Source organism: Choristoneura fumiferana, chromosome 15 (genome assembly GCF_025370935.1).
Source record: "Choristoneura fumiferana chromosome 15, NRCan_CFum_1, whole genome shotgun sequence".
Classification (NCBI taxonomy): domain Eukaryota; kingdom Metazoa; phylum Arthropoda; class Insecta; order Lepidoptera; family Tortricidae; genus Choristoneura; species Choristoneura fumiferana.
The window spans coordinates 2,151,201-2,170,678 of NC_133486.1; the positions used below are offsets into that span (position 1 = coordinate 2,151,201).

Consider the following 19,478-nt stretch of genomic DNA (forward strand, 5'->3'; position numbering starts at 1 on the left):
ACCTACCTAGTTAGAGTTAATGCAGGTCATTCTCAATGGTTCGCGGAACACATGATAGAGGATTTAATATATGGACATAGATAAAATATTGTATGCAACTGTACGTAATTAGGCCTTAAAACACTCGTGTTTTAAAGACCCCTATTACGATACAGTTGCATAAAATACTATTGCAGCATTGCGGCCGTTGGACGCTAGCGTTCAATATGAAAAAAATTACCAAAGAAATAGACGAACTTAACGTTAAACATATTGTTCTTCTTTTTCTTTTGTTTTTAACGCCCGACGCAAAAAGAGGGGTGTTATAAGTTTGACCACTATGTGTGTCTGTGAACCTACCTGTGGCAACAGCTCTTAAACGGGTGGACCGACTTGGATGCGTTTTTTTTATTTGAAAGTAGGCCCCTATTGTCGAGCACCCGATTACGATGCCGACGATTATGTAGACAGACGCTCATCGGCGTCTGCGGCATTACAGGTACATATTAGGATCCACCAAGACGCCGATGGGTGTCATGGCACTGAATACGTTCAGCTGAGACCTTATTGTCTAAAAGACATTTAATTCGTCGATAACTGTCGATAATCGATATACAAGCGTGCGGTCTCTCCCCGCAGTCGGTATAATAACTAGCGAAACCTATAAATCCTCTCCATTTCTTCCGTGGATGTCGTAAGAGGCGACTGGGGATAGTGGTTAAGGTATACCGTAGGCGACAGGCTAGCAACCTGTCACGATTGTACCGTTTTTGTCAAAGTTAAAACCTAAAAATTGCTGAAAGTGGCTGAAAGCGGTAACATTTCGTGTGCTCAGATTACTCCGTTTGGGGAATACAGGCGTGACGTTTTGTGTGTGTGTGTGTGTGTGACTGTAACTGTAGTGTCTCCCAGCAGCCAATTCATGAAATGGCGGATTTTACGATCGGCCGCTGACGTATAAGATAAGATAAGACTTTATTTTTCAAAACACAGGCACACAAAAACAGAAAAACATATGAACATCAATGTACACATAACATCATGAAAAAAAATTAGAGATAACAAGTAAAACTGTTGAATAAAACTCGATTATATATGAAAGTTCGAAGCCGCAGCGCTGGTATTCTGCCAGGATCCGGAGAGCCAGCTCTGTGGAATAAATAAGAAGACGAAGAAAAATAATAATATGTGATAAATAAATGTTAATAGTGTTTTATAGCAGGAAGGAAAAAATATACCTAAGTGAGAAAACAAGGTTAGGTATGATTTGGTTAATATACGATAAAAAAAATATACTCAAAGCAGGCGAAGCAATTAATACGGGCAAAAAGGGCTAGTGACGGTACATACCTATAATTTTTTTTGAGAATTTAATAAACTATTGCGAAGTTTAATTTTGAAAGAAAATATAAGTATGTTTATCCATTGTCTAGTACCCATAGCTTTGCTTAGTTAGGGACTAGGTCAATTGCTGTAAATTGTCACATGTTATTTATTATGATTCACTATGTCCGATCGTTAATACACAAGTAGCGGAAACCCGATACCTATTTATTGATTAAACCATACAACTTTAATTACGCACCAATACAAAGCAGGAAAACCGGTCAGTTCGTGGACTAAAGGAACAAGGTAAACGGTATTTAGTTGCCAGTCCAACATCGCCATTACTAGTTTGTTATTCACAAAAATGGGTAAATGTGTTGTGAAAGAGTGTGATTCGAGAACGGAGAAGCAAGACAAGAAAAGTGGAGTTACGTTTCACACGTAAGTGTCCATTAGGCTACATGCGCATAATGGTTCCCATCAGTAAATGTTAGATCTCTGGAATAGGTACGACGGCAACCGGAGTGTCGATCAATTATTGTATTAAATTAATGACATTTTCATATCCATTAATATGGAACTTTCTTCTTCCCCTTCTCTTTTTAAAGTATGACTATTGGGATGTCCCAATTTTTGACAACATATAATCGAAAACCATTTGGAGAAATAGGCTTTGTGAAGCGTTTTCAGAAATCAGATTCCAAAAATGTGATTAACTGAATTAAATTAACAAAATAAGTAATGACCCTCATTTGACCCCTGCCTGTGTCCCGTCACAAAGGCAAGTTATAAAGCAGGTCTACACTCTTAAGCAAATTGACAGTTTGACATGTTGCTGTCCTGCTAATAATAGCAAAGAGTGACAAAGATAGAACTTTAATCACATGATGCGCACCCGGCTTTAAACAGTTGTAATTATCGTAAAGTCCGAAATTATACGAGTATTTCCCAATGTATTTTACAAATTAAATTATACACAAAACATAAGAGTAATCGAAGCTAAAAGAAGATAAATATTCTAGGCAATGGAACGTGACTGTCTTACTGTGACGTCATCCAGCTTGTTTCGTAAAAAAAATATAAAAAATTAAATACTCATCCAAATTCAAAATCAATTAATATATAATATCTTAAAATATCCTATTCTTTCCAAAAATAAAATAAAAACTATAGGTTATTTTTTTTGGTGCATCCCAATTTCGCCAGTGTCAAAGTATTCTCTTTGAGAGGCACGTTGTACGGTGATTGTAGTTTTTGCAACTTGATAGTAAAATTACAGAAACCACGTGACGACAACTTGCGCATTAAAAATGTCAAACACGAGAGCAATATAGAATTTTGTGATCACTGTTCACTGTTAAGGTTAATCGCCGCATAAAACACTATCAAAATTGTACTTCAACTAGCCAAAGAAACAGAAATAGCAAAATTAGATATTGTCTACATCCGCCATGTTCGAATGCTACAAATCGAATCACATGGAACTTTATTAAGTTATTATTTAGTGTCAAATGTCAAACGATGTACGTTGTACGGCTATAAGATGTGATGCTAATTAAGAGAGCGCCATAAATACCACTTTACCGATAAACCTGATTTGTCTGTCTCGAATAAGCTTTTTTCATTTCAAACTTTCATCTATCAATCTATCTCTATTTTAAATTAAATTGTCCCTCCAAATTGACCCGTGATTGACCTTCACCTGATGAAAAGTGTATCTCACTGGTTCAGTAACAGCCTATTCACTCTAGCATTGAAAAGCCGAATTTCACTCCTTAGCTCGTAACAGCAGGGCTACTACGAAACTCGAAACTCGAAGTTCGTGTCGTGCGGTCCCTCTGACACTTATACTATTTAATACGAGAGCGAGAGGGACCGCACGACACGAACTTCAAGTTTCGAGTTTCGTAGTAGCCCTGCAGGAAAGAAAAAGCAAGCCTCTTTCGAATCCCCCTTCGTATCAAAAACATCCGAACGATGATTCCGAAATCAAAAGCATCGTGTTCTTTCGTTTACAGGATACGTAAGGAGACTGTGAACCGAGAGAAATGGCAAAAAATCATCCGATTATTGAGAAAGGAAACCGACTGGTTGCCGTCAAAGCCCGTTGTGATTTGCTCAAAGCACTTGGATGACGACAAAATTGACACAGATGGCGACACTTACGGACAAATTGAATCGTAACTTCACTTCATGCCAACACTACGAGGAATCAAAATGTGCGTCAGATTTCTCGGATTCGCCTTCCTTCTTGTTTTGCTTTTAAATGTCCATTCTGTTCGAAAGCCCACATTTCGACTTAACTTATACGCATCTACGCATACGCATCTTCCATGAGTAGTTCAAGAACTAAGGTTAGAAATGTATTACCTAGGCTGACTGAAAGGAACGAGTTCAATTTGCGCGATCCCAATAGTTCTTTGTTATTTTTAAGTTTATAATGATTTGTAAAATGTTTGCACAATGGGAAGCCTGTAACATGGTCCTGCGGTACCCACGGGACACCTAGCCACAGTATAAAAAAGGAGCAGTATTCCGTCTCGGCAGCGTCCTTTGTATAATTACCTACGCCGGCTGGATACACAAACAGATCCCTTTAAGGGATAAGTTCGCCTTTGTACATCTCTTTCTCTTGTTAATTGTAATTTGCATATGTTTTATGTACACTAAAGAGTTACAACAACAACAACAAAAAACGCGCGATACGGTTGCCTACTCTACTAACTGTCACTCTTCAGTTATGTATTTGATTTGATAATGTCACATGAAATTTAAAGTAGGGAAAGGATTTAGGAACTTTAGGAAATTATGGAAGGAATGGACTAAGTAGTGTTTGCAATGCATTTTACGTTATTTTCATAAACCACAAAACGTATTATGTTTTAAAAGGTTTTATTTGGCTTCATTAATACGTATATATTTGTTACCTAAAAATTAGTTGCGGATAAGTATTTGCGCCTCTTCTGGGATTTGCGAAAAGCTTTATTGTTGAATTTAAGAGTATAAAAAATTCGCATTCTGATAAATAACTTCATTAGATACGTTTTTATTATATTATATAAGATGAATTTAAACATCCGTACACCGAGCAATACTGTTTATATCGACGTGACATAATTAGGTTCGTAATAAATGCGCGTGGCACTCGCAACTGATGGTTGCCGAAGTATGCTGAGAATTCGTGGCGCATAGGTATAACTCGCGTTCCGGCCGTTTGTATGAAGACGGTTTACTGCTCCTTTTTTGTACTGTGACCCAACGAAGCTTCCAGTTCTAGTACAACAAAACCTAACTGCGTATGAAGGAAAATATGATAACGTTAACGCAACAAGACAAGTTGCCACCTCCACTACAGTGCCCTTAGTGTAAGTTTTCGGTTACAAAATACGTCTCGATCGCGTTCGCGTTAAAATCTCAATTTGTATGGAAACATGAACAGCGCCTCTAGCGGAACGTTTGCGATGTTCGTGTTTCCATACAAATTGAGATTTTACGCGAACGCGATCGAGACGTATTTTGTAACCGAAAACTTACACTAGGGGTACAGTTTATTTCGTTCCTTTTCTTGCGTTAACCGAAACGATTCCTATTCATTCCCATACACCAAGTTTTGCGAACACTGAACTAAAGGAACTAATGGACTAAACTAGTTCACATCATCATCATCATCATTGAAAATAAGAATCTCTAAAGTCTATTTGTAACCTTGAAATTGATTCGTATTTGAATCATAAGTCGTTTTGGTTTTCGGCATGGCCACTTTTTGTGTGGAATTTGTTCTGATTTACGCTTCCTGACTTATTATTTGTTCGTAGGTAGGACATTATTTTTAGGAAGAATGTTTATTAAAGTATTATAATGTTTTCTATGCATATTGTGTACATCCTAGATATACAAGAACTTTAGCATATAATTGTTGTAAGAATGTAATGATAATTATCATTGAATAAATGAAGATTCTGTTGTTCTAATATTTTCGACTATTTTCATTTAACTCTCAGAAAGAAACGGTTACCTTCTCTAATTTTTCGCCGACAAATATTTTTTCCAAATGACTCATTTCGCAATTGTGCCATATAGATAGATAGATATAATCTTTATTCTTCAAAAAAAAAAGACATGGCTTAGTAGCTAAAGAGTAATAAAACTATCAATTAAATAAAAACATAAATTAAATAACAATTAAACAGATCAGACACATAAATGAGAAGCCATGTGATGCACTGAAGAACAGGCGCTGGCTCAGCATTGTGCTGCGGTAAGCCGCAGCGCTGGTATTCTGCCAGTACCCATACCGAGTATATAAAAGAACCATTTTTAGGGTTCCGTACCCAGTGGGTAAAAACGGAAACCTATTACTAAGACTTCGCTGTCTGTCCGTCCGTTCGTCGGTCACCATGCTGTATCTCATGAATCGTGATAGTTAGACAGTTGAAATTTTCACAGATTATGTATAACTGTGGCCGCTATAACAACAAAATACTAAAAACAGAATAAAATAAATATTTAAGGTGGGCTCCCATACAACAAACGTGATTTCTTTGCTGTTTTTTGCTAATGTATAATGCAATGAATTGAAATTTTAGACGACCAGATGGCCTAGTGGTTAGAGAACCTGACTACGAAGCTTGAGGTCCCGGGTTCGATTCCCGTGTCGGGGCAGATATTTGTATGAAAAATACGAATGTTTGTTCTCGGGTTTTGGGTGTTTAATATGTATTTAAGTATGTATCTATATAATTACATTTATCCGTTGCTTAGTACCCATAACACAAGCTTTGCTAAGCTTACTTTGGGACTAGGTCAATTGGTGTGAATGGTCCCGTGATATTTATATTTATTTATTTATTTTATTTTATTTAATGAATGTTGTATAGATGGTACGGAACCCTTCGTGCGCAAGTCCGACTCGCACTTGACCGATTTTTTTTTAACTGTAGCTACTTCAGGATTATTATAAAACTAGGCTAATCTAACCTATAGGATTCTACAGGATAGCAATGAAATATATCCTGAACAGCTTGCAATTTCAGAAAAAGAAATCGTTCGTCCGTAGGAAACGATGTTTGCGCCGCAGCACCGCACCTCCACCCCCACGGCAGGGTAGTTAACCCTGGTATCGACCCAATGCACTATGATGGTGAACGGTTGTGTTGCTTTGAGGATGAACACTGATTGAGTTCGAAACGGTAAGTGTAGTATTGTGGTGGTGAAAGGTGGAGGAAAAAGCTGGTACTCACCCTGAGCGAGTTGAGTTCGGCCTCCGCTTTATCCAGAAGGTGGCGAGCTTCCTCACGTTTATTCTGATGGAAACAGACGATGCCTTGTAGCAGATACAGACGCAGCAGTAAAGCTCGTTCGTTCGCTGTGGCAGACAAACATACAGCTTAAAAAGTTACCTCGTGTGTTTCTTGCCGGGATCTTCTCAATGAACAGCTTGCCGTTCCTAAATTCCGTCTACGGAAAGTAAGCAAATCTTTTGTGGGAAACTGCGTGAGATTTTACAATAAAGTTCCTGTAGAAGCATGGAAATTGCCACACAACTCTTTTAAAGAATACATAAAGAGTGCACTCCTGAAGAAAGCTTACTATAAAGTTGAGGAGTACTTATGTGATGATGCGACATGGCCAAAACTGAAAGCCGATGACAAATTGGGATGTTGATGTGTGATGTGATGTACTCGTGTTTGTGTGTGTGTGTGTGTGTTTATGTCGGTGTATTTGTATTGTATAGTGTTGTGAAGTGTGACTTGGCAGTGTCCCGGCGCATTTCGTGTCTAGTTTCTGGTTCTGTTGCCGTTGTCCGCGTTGCAGAATTTAATTTAAAAATATTTATTAGTTTGACATTTCAAGACCTTATATATCTCGATTTCTTTATTTTAATAATTATTTTAAATTTTTGACATTGGAGGCTTTTTACACCTCTGAAGATTGTATAATTTAATTAATTAAATTAGTTTACTTTTATATTCAGAGACTATATACATATCTGAATTATTTAGATTAGGAATTTTATTTACTATTAACTCAGGGACTTTCTACATCCCCTTGCTATATAGTAATTTTATTATTAACTTAGGGACTTTATACATCCCCTTGCTATATTTAAGGCTGTATATTGTTAAGCTTATGGATTTAATGGCCGCGGCCGCGGTAAATTTTATGGCCGCGTCAGCCAGCGCGCCCCAGGCTGCTGGCCAGCACTCACCGTCAGTGCCCTTCAGCTGGAGCACCCTGGTCCGGTCTTGTCCGTAGCTGGCGGCGAGGGCCCGCTCGGCGCGCGCGAGCCGGGCGGCCGCGTCAGCCAGCGCGCCCCAGGCTGCTGGCCAGCACTCACCGTCAGTGCCCTTCAGCTGGAGCACCCTGGTCCGGTCTTGTCCGTAGCTGGCGGCGAGGGCCCGCTCGGCGCGCGCGAGCCGGGCGGCCGCGTCAGCCAGCGCGCTCCAGGCCTGCAGGCACAGGTAGCACCAGGCCACGTCCAGCTGGAGCACCGCCACGTTGTCCACTGTCGACAGGATCGAGGAGCGGCACTCGCTGAAAAAAAAAAAAGCATTATTTTTTTTTGTGCTTTAGTAAATCGAAAATCACATCGAGGTAAAAGCTTTAAAAACGCTTCCTGTAGTTAATTAATTTTAATTAACATTCGTTTTTGGAGTCTTTTTGTATTTTTTATTTCAACTCCAAATTTGTTACTTTTACGCTAGTGGTATTTGTCGCTAGTGTCGCTGCTTAAGTGACAATGAAAAAAGCAGGCAGAAATGTGTGGTGCATGGGAGAAATTTGTGTCTAGACTCCAGTGGTAGTGTAGGGGTATGGCACGCAGCACGGAATGCCGAGGACCTGGGTTCGATTCCCAGCGCTGGTCTCTTTTTCTGGGTTTTTTCTGTGCATCCATGAGAGAGACAGACAGCGGAGTCTCAGTTTTTATCGCATGCCCTCCACACCGCTGCTCAAAACGCGGACGGTGCGGAATCGCAGTAACGTGCCGTAAACGTCACGACTTTTGGTGGAGAGCATGCGGAAAGTCCTGACGTTAGCGTTGAGATGGAGGCCTATGTCCATCAGTGGACGTTCAGGTCTACTGTACAGTACCTGAGCTGCCGGTCTGCTTCCAGCAGCAGCACTAGCGCCAGCGGGTAATCCTTGTCTCGTGCGGCGGCGCGGCCCCGCTCGTGCAACGCCAGACCCACCATCAGAGCCCGCCGCTCCGACGGAGGCAGCTCCACCGCTTTGCCCGACTGGTCTTCCAACTGCACGCAGTAAACACATTAAAAAAACCCGGCCAAGTGCGAGTCGGACTCGCGCACCGAGGGTTCCGTACATATTATAGTTCTAGGTCCACGGAAGTACCCTATAAATTTTCATTCCCTTGAGAGTGTTGAAATGTAGGTTTTTTGCGGCATGAAGGATTCAATTATCATGCCTTACGATTTCCGTGATTGAAAAAAAAAAAACCTAACCCGGCCGGGTCGGATCTGCTCCGACTATATCGATCTCGCTCGCTGCGCTCGCTCGATCCGCGGCGAAAAATGTCTATTCATTGAATCGATTGGATTCAGATTATCACGTCGTACATTATCACTACGTACATTACAGCCCGCGCAATATTTTGTACGCCTTGATAATGCGCGACCATGATAATGTACGGCATGATAATCGGAAGCAATAATGCTTCGGATTATCACGTCGTACATTATTGCGCGTACATTCCGAGTTGTACGTTATTGTTTCCCAACATTATGAATAGACGACTTCCTGAGATTGTACACATTTTAAATAGCAGACATTTCGAGAAAGCTGGCGAAAATAGAAGTGCTAACATTGTGAAACGCAGACGTTTTGAGAATTGTACATTTTAGGAAAACAGACATTTCAGGCCTGAGCCCAAGAGGCCACGACCAATGGTCGAGTGTCCTCAGAAGGACAGTTTGTTATGTTCTCAAACGAACAGTTTGTTTGTTTTCCTCGTGCAAGACCATCGCTGTATCTACATCTTCATCTTCAAGCCTCGAGGAATCTTCGTTGTCGTACTCCAGAGAGCGGAGACACGCTGCAATCGAAGTACATCGGAGAAAAGAGCGAAGACGATGCCGCGCCGAGTTTTGTAGAGACGCGAGCGAGAGATCCGAGCGTTGCGTAGCTCACACATCCTCTCGCTCATTTTAAATTCAAATTCAAAAATTCAAAATTAAAAAAAAAAAATGATTTATTCAGTAAATAGGCCGCAATGGGCACTTTTACACGTCATTTTTTTAAACTACCAGCGCTTTCGGAAAGACCATCATTGCCAAGAAGAATGCGCCGCAAGAAACTTGGCAGAAAGTCATTTTTTCATAATAAGTAATATAATTACAAATACTTTAAACTATATTATACAATAAAAAAAAAATACAAAAAATAATAATAATAAAAATACAGGGATGTATGGGGTCCCTTAGTTACAATACTAGAGCGAGAGCTTTAGAGCGAGAGCGCGGCGAACCGACGCCCCTTTTCTGTCCTCCGGGAACCTCGCACTAGTTGCGCCTTGTTTATTTTGTATATTTTTTTGTAAATTTAGGGAGTTTCATTCTCACAACCTCATCATCTTAGCCGTAGGACGTCAACTGTTGGATATAGGCCTCCCCCACAGACCTCCAGTTGCTTCGGTTGGCAGCGGCCTGCATCCCGCTGAACCCGCGGCTTTAACCAGGTCATCCGTCCATCTCGGTGGACGTCCTACGCTGCGCTTACCAATCCGCGGCCTCCACTCGACAACTTTTCGGCCCCAACGGCCATCCGCTCTCCGTGCTATATGGCCCGCCCATTGCCACTTCAACGAGCTAATTCGCTTGGCTATATCGGTGGCCCTTGTTCTTCTACGTATCTCCTCACAACCTAACATCCCTAAAAACTAAACGAGTCAATTACAAGCAAGACTGTAACGTCAAACGATCTCTCGATACTAACGTCATCTAGCGATATTTCTCCTGTCAAGAAACCTTCATTTTTACTACTCAATATTTTCACATTTGTGTTACCTTGATGTATTCATCGTCGAAGTCATCTGCATACTCCGAGAGCAGCTGAGCATCGTCCCGAGTCGATTTCATCTCTAGATACATCAGGTCTTGCTTCTTTGCCTCTTCAGGATTCACTGCAAAATGTAAATATAGCCTAATCTTAACCCGTCGAGCGACCGGAAGCCACTGACAGGTGGCGTTAGGCAAATGGGTGTCTGCCCAAGTCCCACAGGTTAACTACAAGGTTGAAGACGGAATCTGGAGGGTGAGGAGAAATAGAGAAATTGAAGACCTAGTGTATGAGCAATATTACGAATGAAACTGGTACAAAATTCAGATCTATTGTCAAGAAGACATTAATATCTAAGGCATATTATAAAGTTAATGATTATATCATGGACAGTGATATTGGGAAATAATTCAGCTCCGCATTAGCGATCCCTTCAAAAAGCGAACCTACTGTGTTAAAAATAAAGTTGTGTTAAATACTTATGATGTATATATATCATTTAATAATATTGTGAATGTTTAAAAAAATATATACCTCTTTGAGTTTCTTGCCGGATTCTTCTCAACAGAGGTTTTTCCGAACCGGTGGTAGATTTTTTTTTTGACATTCATAAGTGCTTGTTACAATAATATAGCCTTAATTGAATAAAGATATTTTGACTTTGACTTTGATTATTGGAGAGACCAAAGCGTCCAGACTCCAGTGGCTTGGACACGTGGTAAGGTTGGGAGGATTGAGCCGTGAAGAGAGTGTACTTGGGACGACCGAGTGGACGCAGACCGGTTGGTCATCCCAGCTGCCGCTGGAGATATGAGGTCCAGACCTTTTGTATCTCGGGTGAAAGGCTGGCAAGAGTTGGCCCATGATCGTAAATCGGTTGTGGCGTAAAATCAACAAATGCCGCATCCGTTTCATTTCATTTCGCATTGCTTTGCTCCTAGTGCCGGCCGGCCAAAGCTACCCGCCTGTGGGTGCCGGCGCTGGCCGAAGCAATCATTGTACTTACTAGATCACTGTGTAAATCTACCTTCTTTGTACAATTCATTCGCATTTCGCTCCCGTTTGCTTTGTTATGTTGTTTTTTTTTTATTATATTTATTGTCGTGTGCTGCATGCTCTAAGTCTAATATTAATGCAAATTGTATAAATATTCTCATATAAGTGAATTTAATGTAATTCTTTTGAGAATAAAGTATCTTTAACCCGAAAATAAGTGTTTTGCTTCTCCGAGCAATGTTGACCACTGAGCCATGGCCCTTTTGTTTAATTTTAAGTCTGGACTGATGTTTTGTATACCTGTATCTAATCTTGATTGTGTGTGTTTGCAGTACCAAATAAACGTTTTATCTATCTATCTTTTTATCTAAAGCATGGTGTAGTCTGGTGTTGAAGGCCAACACTTGGGTTATTGCGTCTAGATAGTAAATAATTTCATGTTTTATCTGTACAGCCAATTTGTTTTCTGAGCCATTATGGAACCACAACACAATGATTAAAGCCATTTATGAGTCAGAATTTGTCACAGAGCGACGAAGATGGCGCTCATAGGGGGAGGCCAATAGAGGTCCACCAGTGGTCTGCTATAGGCTGATGAATGATGATGACATTTTGGGAGTTTATATTTTGAGCGGAAAGCGCACTTAGGGAAATTGTTAAGCCAAAAAACCGGCCAAGACCGTGTCAGACTTGAAATGAAATGGGGTTCCGTAGCCATTACGAAAAAATCAAGTAATATTTTTCTGAGGATTTCGTATTTTTTACGAAATATTCCAAGTGAAGGTATTTTTTATACCTTAGGCCGCTATTTACTCTTAAACTTAACTTAATAATTGTCAAGAAAACTTAACCGTTATAGTTTACCTTGTAAGTTTGTTATACTTACTACCATCCTGAATTTTTACAAATTTTTCCACAAAGCGGTTTAGATTTTAATGAAAATTTGCACTTTAAAGTTGAATATTTAGCAAACAAATCACTGAATCGAAAAATCGTTTTAGCAAACCCCTAATGGTTTTAAAATACCTATCCAATAATACCCCACACTACAAAAAATGTTTTTTGAATTTTTTATTGTACCATCAATCAGCCAAATAAGTAGTCTATCAATTTTTAAACAAGTTCCTATCAAATGAGTATGTCGCTAAAATCGAACTTTCAAGTGACGTCTATTGGCATTATTGTTTTTTGACACGCAAACGATTACCAACTCTAGGGTGGTAGACCACATATTTGGCTGCTGGTACCATTTTGTGTGTGCAAAATTACAGCTTTCTAGCATTGATAGTCCCTGAGCAAAGCCGCGGACGGACAGACAGACAGACATGGCGAAACTATAAGGGTCCCGCTTTTGCCATTTCGGCTGCGGAACCCTATAAATGGTGGTGAGATACAGTTTGCCGCCGCCTACAAACCTTTGTAACAATCCTGCAAAAACCTTTAGGGCCTGCGCTCGCTAGCTGAGGCGATTCGCACGGAGCGGGTGAACCTATTGAACAATAGTACGAACAGCGCTAACTGCGCGCGTCGCGTGCATAGGATTGTACCTGCACCCGCGCCCGCGCACTGCGTAGGCCCTTACAAGCTCTCTGATCTATACTTACAAGCCATCACCAAAGCCATGATTTGGGCTCCATTTTTGAAGCCCTGCTCCGCCAAGGTCATAGCCGGCTGCATCACTTTGCCATTAAATATTAATTTTATTCTGAAAAAATAATTGTACACATTTTTTGTTAAATGAATCTAGAATATTTAAGAAGATAATTAAGTTAAATTGACTGAAAACCCATGAGAAAATTATATATTTTTTTAACATCAATCAATATGCACTGAGTTGTGGTGTGCAATAAAGAATATTCGTATTGTATTATGAAAACCTTTTTAGAAAGCACATTTAAAAATAATATTTACAGTTGGTTCAGAGTTCAGACCAACTACACAAACTGCTGAAATACGGTTAGTGAATTTTATAACAACTTTTAAATATTTCATTAATTATCTCCTGCCACAATTCCAGTTGCATCATTCAACTTTTATTTTTCATTTAAAGTAACTTCTCGAACTTGATAAAGATCCAGTAAGAAATAGACCATTGAGGGCTCCCACAGAGGCGAAATAGCGCTAGTCTGTATATTCGTTTATGCAGAAGCTGTTCACGCGCACAGAGTCAGCAAGAGATGCAGCGGTCAACCTTCTTCGTCTTCTCCGTCATCAAATTGATTCTGTCACAGCACTAGCACATTCCTCAAGATGGACATGAATTGACACCCCTACTGTATCTACATAACATATCTCAAACTAAACTGACCAGCTGTTTTAGTGTGAAGGAGCAACACACACACTCACAAACTTTCGCATTTCTAATATTGGTATGACAACTAACTTACCTGGACCCATTGACACCAAGTTCATTAGCAACAGAGCTTATCAGGTCACCACCAACAGCCTCCAACGTGTTCTTTACATTGAGCACTTTAGGCTTCTCTCCGGGGACAGTAGCTTTAATCCTGAATGTGGCAAGTCCCGTCTCCTTGAACTCGGAGTTGGCTTTCGACCGGTCTATGGAGTGAAGCTGGAGCTCGTGTAGCACGGCCAAGACCAGGGTGTCGGGGATAGACAGTTCCATGGCAAACTTCTTTGAGAGCTCCTGTAATTAAAGTAATGCATTTTTATCCTTTTTTCCTTAGTTATAAAATCTTAAATAATAAAGATTATTAGCTAAGTAATTATAAAAAAAATTGTATTCTTTTTTTTATTTATTTTTATAATTAATAAATAAATACTGCATACAGAGTAATACCTTTGTTTGACTGTACAAGCTTTTTAAAATTAGTGACAACATGTTGCTGGGCTAGTGGTGGTTCATTTAGTGACAAAAATAATTTACAATTCATAATCCTATGCTAATATAATGCAATATCCAACTAGGCTAGGAATTCTGTAGGAAATATTTAATACTCAACAGGAATTTTGAATGAAAATATTTACGCAACATAATTATAATACAGAAGAGCTTAAAAGCTGTCTTGAATTAATAGCATTCATAGTCACAATTTTACAAATATTACGCAATATTAGCCATCCAGGATTTCTTAAGAGAATGTTTAATTTTTAATAGTATAATTTCAAATACAAAGTAATTAAAGAAAATACTTTATTTTAAAACCTACATCTAGTTAATCAATTTAATAAAATAGTCGCAATTTTGTGCTCGGTATACAAAACCTAAACAAAGTCGCACAAAGAGCGATACTAAACGATACTAAACCAGACAACGAAGTTATTTCTAAAGTTATAATTCTTTGTAATAATTTAGTCAGCTATGTAAACAAAGGACTAACCTTTAAACTCTCCGAAATAGAATGGTCGGGCAAAATAAAAGGAGATTCCCATAGTTTGATTCTTTCTTCGTTCAGCTTTGCCCGTAATCGTATCAATAAATCTTCGTGTTGTAGGTTCGACTCCATTTTGACCGCACTCGAAGCGAAATGACCTAATGTTTGTGACGTGATACTGCAGAATTCGATGCTGTGTTTATATTTTGTCCCAAATAATTCTTGGAAAAAAGTTCGAGGACGATGAGGAAAACAATACAAAATATACTGACAGTGACAGTTATAAGGCGTTTTAGAATCATTTAACGAAGTAAATAAATGTATAGCCGTTACATTTGTTTTAATTATTTTGTTCTCCATCTTTCTTCTTTAAATCATCAAGTCGATATCACAGTCTATAACTGTTTTGTGTTGTATTCGTATTTCATAAATAATAAATCAGAATATTATTATTTTGAGCGTATAAAAAACGATTTACACTAGCTGTCAATTTCGTTAAGTAATAGATTTGATCAGAGATGGCGCTGTGTCAGTCTTCCGATCCGCTGATAAAATTGCACAAATGGTGAACTATATCTGCATCATATCATTCAACTAATATTTCGAAGTAAAAACTAATAAAACTGCTACAAATAGCTTAAATAACAAAACAACTCCAAAAATTCAACTAAATAACAAGCTTTACACATTCCACTACAGATGGCGCTACTAGTTTCATTTTGTTATTATTTTGATTTGTCTGTATCACAAACAATAATAAATATTATATTAGAGATATGTTAAAGATTTTTTCAGGGAGAAAATACTAGCGAACGAGTTACTACAGAGTATAACTATCTTGGTTTCAAATCGCATATTCATTTATATTCCAAATCTGGCAGCAAAATGCGTGCGCGTGCGGTTATGCGTGGGTACCGAAGTCCGAAGGAAGAGCGTCGGAACTCGGAAGTTGTGTTGTACCTATTTGCGTCCGAGTTGTTGAGAAACTTCGATATAGCGCGGCAGCGGAATGTAAGATTCGTCGGAGTTTCTATATTTGTTCACTAGATGGCGCTAGGAGTTGCTACAGAAGGTGACAGAAGTAGCAACGCATTCACCCACTAGTCTAGTACACTCAAAAAACTTTGCATTAATAATTTTTTTTTTTTTTTTTTTTAATTTATTAAGGCAACAAACAGTCACATATTTAAACATTGCATTTAAGACATGATAAGTATAGACCTGGAGTGCCATAACAGTAATAAAGCATACATCGGTAAACAGGAATGGTAGATGCGATAAAATGGCAATTGCAATTGAAGTAAAAACAGGTACGATAATATCCTTATATACTGAAAAACAAAAACAGTTAACCATTCTTATGGAGTTAAACAAGAAAATTGGAAAATTGGAACTGCGTGCGATTACTTAACATTTAGATGGCAAATAACACGGTTCTTGAAGTTAATACAGTTTCTTGGGCAAGAATATCAATGTGAGACAAATCTTTGTTATATAACTGAGACAACGGTTGAAGTAAGAGTTAGTACAATATTTAGTGCGGGAGAACGGAATTGAGAACAATTTTCATGTCGTGCATTGCATCGAGGAACTTTGAATGAAATATTACCAAGCAGATTAATTATAAAAAAGAAATAAGAGAGAGAGAGAGAGAGAGCATCACGACACATCACGACAGATACATGTGAATATGGCTTTAATGCAGCTACAAATAGCTTAATATATATATATATAGGTAAGGCAGTTTCGAGTCAAAGTCCTTTTACATATTTTTGCATAAAAACATCCGTTTAATTGTCATGCCAGTGTAATGTATTCCATAAGGTATTGGTTGAGTTTCATGGTAATAGCGTGAGGAAAAATGGGAAAAGTTAAATCGACTTTTCTGAGTTGTGTGTGATACGTACAGGATTAGCGTCTTTCCTGATCTCATATTTATGAGTAACACTTCATTTTTAGAACACAATTTCATGGTTTCGCAATGAGGGTTCTTACCATACTAAGAGGTAAGAGCCAATCGCAAGCAAACGTCAAACGTATCTCACGATACTAACGCCATCTAGCGATACTTCGCCTCTGTGAAAACCCTCATTGTTGTAAGAGTTTATCATACGGTCACGACCGTTAATTTCGGACCCACTTAAGATCGAATATCTGTAATTTTGTATGAATTATTTCAAATCAAAATATAGATAAGACTCTCGTGTCTGCAAACTTTAGCCTGAAATCAATTATTTTGCAGTATTTGGTATATTCAGAATATGCGCTGTGACAGCAATGTAGCAGCACATGCTGAGTCGGCGCCGCGGATGTGCCGTGACAACTTTTATATGTTACAACCTGAATTGTTTGTTTTTCGTGCCTACTATTGTCATGGCATGTTTGTGTAAGTTTTTTTATCTATCTATATTCACGTACAGCTCGAGTGTGTACGCGGGAAACTGCACTAGCAGCTTTAACCTGTCCTCTCCCAGAGGCACAAATTTGTGCCCAAATTCCTTTGATCCTGTTATCCTGGGAGATGACAGATTAAACAAAATATATGGATGTTAAGAGTCGCCATCCAGTACGCTCGCCGCTGATAGCTATATATATATATATATAGCTATCAGCAGCATTTGTATGGAAACACGAACATCGCAAACGTTCCGCTAGAGGCGCTGTTCGTGTTTCCATACAAATTGAGAATTTTACGCGAACGCGATCGAGATGTATTTTGTGACCGAAAACTTACACTAAGGGCACTGATATTTTTGCACGTGGCAGATATTAATGCTGGTGACTTTACTGGGTCTTTCGGCCCTATTCGTAATGCGAAGGGTTAAGCGCGGCATTCATTTAATCGCTGAAAATGTATTAACGCAAAAGTTCAAGCTCGAAGTAAAAGCTATTTCGTTTGCTAATGAGGGCTATCGCGTATGAATTCGCCGCTAGAGGCGCTAGTGTAGCGTGAGGTCTCCGAAATGACAAATCTCATAGTTTTTGGGTGAGCTACGCGGGTTTATTTATAATTAGAACAATTTTGTGAATATTTAGCATTACCTGAAATTAATTATGGCAATTATGCGTTACGGGGCAATGAATGTCTGTGTTTTGAGACAGTTTTGTCTTTCGGAAACTATTGTCTTCCCTTTTTTTCCGAACAAAACGGGACTACGCAACACTGTGTTTGCTCGATATTTTTATGGTACGTGTATTAAATATGTTTCTCGCTCGTAATAACAGACTTTGAAAGCCACAATTAAAAACCTTACGCAACAGTGGCGCCATCTAGAAAGACAAAAAACGATAGCCCTCACTGAGTAATCGTTGCTTCTGGGTTCCGTCAATCGTAGCGTAAGATGACGTCATCAATCAACAGGCCCTTACAACGAAGTGCAAAATTTGAACTTCGCATCTTGCCGTCCCGCTCACGCTTACATTATTTAATACGGGAGTGAGAGGGACGGTACGATACGAACTTTGATTTTCAAATTTCGTAGTAGCCCTCCTGACACTTTTGACGAGCCGGTTTTTTATGTGATAGTGTTTTTATGTGTGTCCTTACGGTGGTTCTTAGCTATGTTGCGTTAAAATCAGTTCAGCCGTTTTTGAGAGATTGAACTTGGAAATTACAATGTCAGGTTTCAACTATTCTAAGTTGGTTTGGTTATCAAAGTACGTGGAAATTAACCGAGTACTTTTTAACCCCCGGTCCAAAAAGAGGGGTGTTACAAGTTTAATGCTAATGTCTGTCTGTGGCATCGTAGAAAGCTGTCCACGAGAAACTGCGGCAAATAAAAAAAAATGAGGCTGACAACACTTGCTATAAACTGGTTAAACGATGTTGATACTTAGAAATTATTTAAATCTTCCAGATATTAAATTATACTCGGGACTCTTCAAGCTGCATCAAGATTCATGTAGTATGTGAAAGTTGATGATGCACTTTAAGTGTCCCTTGCTAAATTTAATGATCTTTGTCATTGCCCATTTACGTACAGTCCAGACGCCTCAATTTTTGGACCATCGTGACCAGATTGGCATTTAATAATCTTCTAACATAATCCTTATAACATTTTGCATTTTGAGGATGGTAGGAGATTGAATTAAACAAAAAATAATTTATTTATTTCTTAGGTGAAGTATCAAAATTATCTAAGCCGGGCTAGAATGACAATAATGTCAATTTTGACAGTCTCAAAAATGATAACAGATTAAAGTTTCGTAAAAAATGCGTGGTCAGCTTTCGCTGCCCAGAGTCTAGCTCTCAGGGCCTTATCACACTTGCGATTTGCGGGCGAGTTGACAGCGAGGCGAGCGCGCAGCGAGTTCGCTGCGAGTGCGTAATGATTTCGCCGCGCGCGCTGTGAGCGCACAGCAAGTTATCTGCGTATAGCGCCGATAACGCCCTACCTATTATGATTCTACGAGAGTGTACAAAGGCGATTTTAGGCCTACGTGCAGCTAACTCGTTGCACGCTCGCAGCGACATCGTTGCGCGGCCGCAGCGATATCGTTGCGGTGGTCTTTAGCTATGTTTCATTAAAATCGGTTCGGCTGTTTTTGCGATATTCAAGTTTAAAATGACAATTCGGGAGCTTTCAACCCTGAACTGATTAGGTTACAGATTGTGGGGCTCGGGAAGTCTGCTGTAATAAATAAGTATAAATCATTCTAATCTGGTATTAAATGAAAAACAAACAAATCGAAATTACTCTGAAATACTTAAGATTAGTTAGGTAGTATGATTGCTAATCAACGCTTTGCATTAGTAATAATTAAATGATGATTAAAATTTAATTTTGATTAAGCACTATTAATTATTCTCATTTCACACCTATTGAAATT

At 39.1% G+C, this 19,478-nt stretch overlaps 1 protein-coding gene across 1 annotated transcript in view; it reads right to left on the minus strand.

Annotated features, from left to right (window-relative positions):
• Positions 1-15,019, minus strand: part of LOC141435559 (NEDD8 ultimate buster 1-like) — a gene marked incomplete in the record, with an annotated part of 57,466 nt that extends 42,447 nt beyond the window's left edge. The window contains 7 exon segments of the mRNA XM_074098276.1: positions 6,546-6,670; positions 7,514-7,839; positions 8,398-8,555; positions 10,326-10,441; positions 12,918-13,018; positions 13,701-13,960; positions 14,655-15,019. Coding sequence (XP_073954377.1) covers positions 6,546-6,670; positions 7,514-7,839; positions 8,398-8,555; positions 10,326-10,441; positions 12,918-13,018; positions 13,701-13,960; positions 14,655-15,008 — 1,440 coding nt within the window.
• Between the last annotated feature and the right edge of the window lie 4,459 nt (positions 15,020-19,478).